The sequence below is a fragment of the Thalassophryne amazonica genome, chromosome 12 (assembly GCF_902500255.1).
Source record: "Thalassophryne amazonica chromosome 12, fThaAma1.1, whole genome shotgun sequence".
In the NCBI taxonomy this organism is placed as follows: domain Eukaryota; kingdom Metazoa; phylum Chordata; class Actinopteri; order Batrachoidiformes; family Batrachoididae; genus Thalassophryne; species Thalassophryne amazonica.
Window position 1 is genome coordinate 29,547,330 of NC_047114.1, and position 6,000 is coordinate 29,553,329.

At 44.4% G+C, this 6,000-nt stretch overlaps 1 protein-coding gene across 1 annotated transcript in view; it reads left to right on the forward strand.

Moving 5' to 3' along the window:
* dipk1aa (divergent protein kinase domain 1Aa) overlaps positions 1-5,114 on the forward strand; it is a 32,811-nt gene extending 27,697 nt beyond the window's left edge. The window contains exons 4-6 of the mRNA XM_034183534.1: positions 1,316-1,492; positions 4,092-4,223; positions 4,332-5,114. Of these exons, the coding sequence (XP_034039425.1) occupies positions 1,316-1,492; positions 4,092-4,223; positions 4,332-5,012 (990 nt within the window). The 3' untranslated portion in view covers positions 5,013-5,114. The remainder of the gene's footprint in view (positions 1-1,315; positions 1,493-4,091; positions 4,224-4,331) is intronic.
* Positions 5,115-6,000: the final 886 nt, after the last annotated feature.

Here is a 6,000-nt window from a genome sequence, read left to right on the forward strand (position 1 = left end):
GCATGTGCGCCAATCCATGGCACAGAGCCCAATTACGCATGCAGTCACAAAGTTCTTCTGAAAAATTGGAGCGATCTGACGTCGGTTGGATGAATATGGGTGTGTGTGTGTGGAGACAATTCACCTCGTTCACAACGTGACAGAACTTAACAATGTGCTGTTACGCGCAATAGCGCAACAACGCGGAACATTATTCTTGACCGTGCGTAATGGTTCCTGATAATTCTCCAGCAACACGTGCCATTAATCGTAACGTGTGGTAACACATTGCAGCAGTTCCTGAGGACACCTGACAACTGAGAATTGTGTTGTTGCACGCTATTGTGCGTAACAGCGCATCGTTAAGTTCTGTCACGTTGTGAACGAGGTGAATTGTCTCCACACACACACCCATATTCATCCAACCAAATTCAGATCGCTTCAGTTTTTCAGAAGAACTTGTGACTGCATGCGTAGTTGGGCTCTGTGCCATGGAGTGGCGCAGAGAGGAGGAGGAGGACAGAGCCAGATGTGTGGCTTCATGCGGCTCTCGTCTCGCGCATTTTCCCAAACATCAGGCACATGCAGCAGGTGGAACACCTGCAGGAGCACGCTGAAGAGCACTGAAATTAGACTTTTAGCCGACTTGGTGTCAGCAATCAAACTGAATGCGGTGCAGCAGGGTTTAATTGTGCGCGCGCTTCTTCCTCCGCCGGACTGGAGGAGGTGCAGAGATATCTGGCTGCACGTGAGTCTCCTCTCGCTCCTCTGGCTCAGATCGTTCTCCCGCTCATCGGTTACAACAGCAGGTGGAACACCTGCAGGGGCATCCTGAGGAGCTTCAGCTTGAACTGTGGAATGGCACAAGTGAGTCGTGCTGCATGATCTCATCTGCCTTTTGCTTGGTGGACTTGACGAATCCCAGGAACTCCAGCTCTGACACTGCTTGAATAAATTGAGCATGCTTTAGTTCGTCCACCTTGCCATAATCGCTGGACTCAGGATCCTTGCCCTCTGCCACACTGACAAGTGCAACCCTCAACCTATCAAATCGCTTGAACACAGACACACGCCATATCCATTTGTTTTAAAATTAATTACTTTAGTTAATTAATTTGGTTTATTTGTTAAATACGTGATATTATTGAATAACTAATATTTTGCTATATTTACGGTATTTCTTTTTCTTTCTTTTTTATTTTTATTTTTTGATAACTCTCACATCCGAGGGGGCGGGGTTGGTGACGTGAGGGGGCGTCGCCCCCAAACGCCCCCTCGTGGCGCCGGGTCTGATCTGATCACTTTCAGCATTTCTTGCCATGCCACTGTTTCTAAGGTATACACCGGCAGCTGGGGGGACCATGACGGGACGATCCGCTGTAAACTGGGAGACGTTGTCCATTATGAGTTGGGGGACGAGCCTGAGCTGCGGAAAGAGGCCCATGTTTTCGACAAACCCACCAGAGGCACGTCAGTAGAGAAGTTCAAGGAGATGGTCTTCAACCACCTCAAGGTATGTGGTACCAGCACCAAAAAGACAGGTCATCCTCAGTCTTGAAACAGGTCTATTTATATGTAAATGACAAATGTGGTTATTAATATAAAAAAGTCTGATTATCTTTTCTCTTGAAGGCTTTGGATTGAAATTATTGTCCTCCATGCACATTATTCATATGGTGTGCTTCGACTGTGTAACGTCTCACTGAAATCCAAAATGTTTGGGAGAGGTTGTGCTAACAAAATGCAAACACATTAGTTACACTGATCACACATAAGAACCTGAAGGTCTGATTTAAAATTGTAAATGTGTGAATTAATTATAATATACAATTCAGATAATGTAATTGTTTGCGACAGTAGAATTTAAATGAGAATAGAATTGCTGCCCCTTTGTGGGTCGGCTCATCCTTTTGCTGATTTCTTCCAAACTTGGTCAGCAGTTAAGGAACTGGCCTGCCAGTATCTAGATGTGGGTTTGAATTCCACTCATGCTACCTGCTTGTGTCCTGGGACAAGATGCTTACTTTACATTGTCCCAGTCCACCCAGCTATAAATGGGTACTGGTCTCGCCTGTGGATGTAACCTGCATCAGACTTTGATCCGGTCCAGGGAGAGTCATACAGTTGTGGTCAGACCTTTACATACATAATCATGGGCATGAATATGGTAATTAGAGGCCTTTAATGATGTCTTTGAACTTGTTTTTTTTTTTTTTTTTTTTTTTTGTGGAATGATTGGACAGCATATATCATGAATGACTCCAAAAAACAAGAACTGAGTGCACGACTTTTAATTTATTTTGGATTTTCTCAAATCCACACAGGATCAAAATTATACACACAGGCTCAAAGATATGCATACATCCCCATTAATATTTGTTAAATGTTCCTTGGCAGGGTGCACCTCAACTGGATGCTTCTTGGTAGCAGAAGCTTCTGCCATAATTCTGGCTGGACATATGACCACTCTTCTTGGCGGACTTGGTAGAGTTAATTTAAATTGGTTGGTTACTGGGCATGGACCCGACTTTTAAGTATGGTCCACAAATTTTCAGTAGGGTTGAGGTCGGGACTTTGGGGAGGCAATTCCAGAGGCTTAATGCTAGCCTGCTTTATCCAACCCATAATCAGTTTTTGGGTTTTTTTTTTTTATCATTGTCCTGTTGGAACACCCAATTGTGGACATATATCAACTGTTTAGCTGTTGATTTGTGGAGACGTCGTTGAATTTGGTGGTAGTCCTCCATTATTCCTTCCACTTTGTGCAATGCACCAGTACCACTGGCAGTAAAACAGTCCCAGAACATGATGCTACCACCATCGTGCTTGCAGCTGGTACAGTGCTCTTAGGTTTGAAAGCAACACATTTATTTGTTGAAGTATACCTGTTGTCATTGTGGCCAAATAGCGCAATCTTTGTCTCATGTGACCATAAAACCTTGTCCGTGTGGGCAGCTGCAAATTTCAGTCTAGCTTGAAAGTGTCAGATTTGGAGCAGAAGCTTCTTTCTTGATCTGCACCCTCTCAGTCCACGGCAAAGCCAAACTTGCTTCACTGTGGATGGTGACACTGCTCTGCCTGCTACCTGTTATGATCATTCAGTCAGTTTTTACAGATTTTCAATAATATTCAGGTCGGGGGACTGAGATGACCATTCTAGAATGTTGTACTTGTTCCTCTGCATGAACGCCTTATTAGATTTTGAGCAGTGTCTAGTGTTTTGTCTTGTTGAAACATCCAGCCCCGGTCCAACTTCAGCTTTGTCACTGATTCATGAACATTGTTCTCAAGAATCTGCTGATGTTGACTGGAATCCATGTGACCCTCAACTTTTACAAGATTCCCAGTACCTGCACTGGCCACACAGCCCCACAGCATGATGGAACCACCTCCAAATTTTACTGTAGGTAGCAAGTGTTTTTCTTGGAATGCTGTGTTCTTTTTCAGCTATACATACCGCCCCTTGTTATGCCAAATAACTCAATTTGAGTTTCATCAGTCAACAGCTCCTTATTCCAAAATGAAGCTGGCTTGTCCAAATGTGCTTTAGCATACTTCAAGCGACTCTGTTTGTGGCCTGTAAGCAGAAAAGGCTTCCTCTGCATTACAGCATCATACAACATCTCTTTGTGCAAAGTGTATAGTATAGTTGAATGAAGCACAGAGACACTATCTGCAGCAAGATCGTGTTGTAGGTCTTTGGAGTAGGTCTGTGTGTTGACTATGACTGTTCCCACCATCCTTCACTTCAGCTTATCTGAGATTTTTCTTGGTCTGCCACTTCGCGCCTTAACTAGTACTGTGTCTGTGGTCTTCCATTTCCTCACTGTGTTCCTCTCAGTGGAAACTGACAGCTGAAATCTCTGAGATAGCTTTTTGTGTCCTTACCAAACCAATTTTGTGTTCCAGTAATTAGTGCTAAATGTATTCAAGTCAGTCAAATGACAAGGGTGCCCAAATATATGCACCTTCCCAATTTTGTTTAAATAATTATTACACACTTTCTGTAAATACTAGAAACTTTAGATACCTTCATTTCACTTCTCAAATATCAGTGTGTTCCTGTTGTGTTTGGATTTTGTTGGACGGTGATGTATTTTCTGTCATTTCAGTCTAAACTTGGAGCTCAGACAAACCTCGCAAGTCTGGTCAGTCAGATCCTCTCTGTCGCTGATGGCAACAAGGATGGTCACATGTCCTTGCCGGAAGCACGCTCTGCATGGGCGCTGCTGCAGCTAGATGAGGTATATTGCCGGTCAGCGAGTGAGAACATACTAAACACACTGCACACCTTGTTTCAGTGCGATTAGTGTCCAGATGTGAGATGATACAGGTTTCTGTTGTTCTTTGAGGTGTTGTTGGGCCTGCTGCTCCAGGACCGTGGACACACTCCTCGCCTCCTCGGCTACTGCGGGGACTTGTACATGATAGAGCGCGTTCCCTATGGACCCCTGTACGGTTTGTCCTTACCCTGGCCACTGGTGTCCTGGGTTCCTGCCGGGTTGCAGCGTGCCATGGATCAGTGGTTCACTCCTTCCTGGCCTCGAAAAGCTAAGATCTCTATGGGCCTCCTGGAGCTGGTTGAGGACATCTTCCACGGCACCTACGGCAGCTTTCTGATTTGTGACCTCGCAGTGGCACACTTTGGTTACACTGATCATCATGAGTTCCGTCTGACGAACACGCAAGTTGTGGTTCCTGAGGACGAGTTCCGGCGTGCCATGCGCGTGCTGACATGTGAGACGGATGCAGACTGTGTGTATGGGGTGGACTGTTGGGCATCCTGTGACATGTCTGAGAGAAAGTGCAGGGGGGAACCAGTCCAGCCAAACTTGGCAAAGGCATGCAGTGCACTGAAGGACTACCTGCTGCGTGGTGTGCCTTCAAGCCTGAGCGAGGAGCTGGAGAGGCAGCTGTATGCCTGTATGGCTCTGAAGGCCAACGCTGGACAGATAAACATGGAGCACTCACTTATCCTGAATAATCTGAAAGCTCTGCTGTGGAGACAAATCTCACATACCAAGGACTCTTGACGAGGAGACAAAGTCCAAGACAGTTGGTTCTTCAGAGATCTGCTGGATGCTGGAACAGGAGCAGTGTTTGCCGTTTTAATCAGTTAGGGTACCGATGAAAGGAATGTGACATACCGACGGAGATCCTACCTCCTTTATCCCAATTTTTCCTGTCTTATGGCTGACTACGGACGCTGATGAGTGGATGCTGTGCCATGGAGGGACAAGTTTTATTCCAAACATTCACCTGTAAACTACATGACCTACAAAATCAAATCAGATAAAAGTGGGATTATATGGAAAAATGCAAATTGGGGGGGGGGGGGGGGTGCTGCCGTGATTCTTATATTTACTTTGACTTCTGTTTCACTGCAGACAGTGTGAACCAAAAATATCTCAGGTTTTTTTGTGGTCAACTTCATTTCTTAATATCCACCCATTCTTATATTTAAAGGCCTGCAACACATTTAAGAAATTTTGAGATTGAGGCAATTTATTCTAAATATAAGGGTTAAATCATCACCTTTACAACCAGTTTTCTTGACACAAGTCATTGGATGGATACACGAACATTTCCAAGTCACTGAATGTCTTGGTCTTCAGTTATATCATTAAGAAATGTTAACTACAATGGTTCTGTGTGAGAAATCTGTGCCAAGTAGACAGTTCTCAAAAACTGAGTGACTGTGCTGGAAGCCACCCAAACGGCTTTGAAAGAATTATTGGCTTCTGTGGATGGAAGTGGAGAAACTGGGAATGGGGAAACATTTGCCCCTGACTGTTGTCAAGAAAACTGACTGTAAAGTGATTTAATCCTTATATTTAGAATAAACTGCCCTTGTCCCAACTTTGTTGGGAATGTGCTGTAGGCCTGAAATGTAAGAATGGATGCATATTAACAAATGAAATGAGGTTGGCCACATAAAACATGAAATGTCTTTGATTCATTGTGCTTGCAATGAAACAGAAGTCGAAGTAAATGTAAGTATCACTTTGTTTTTGAATTGTC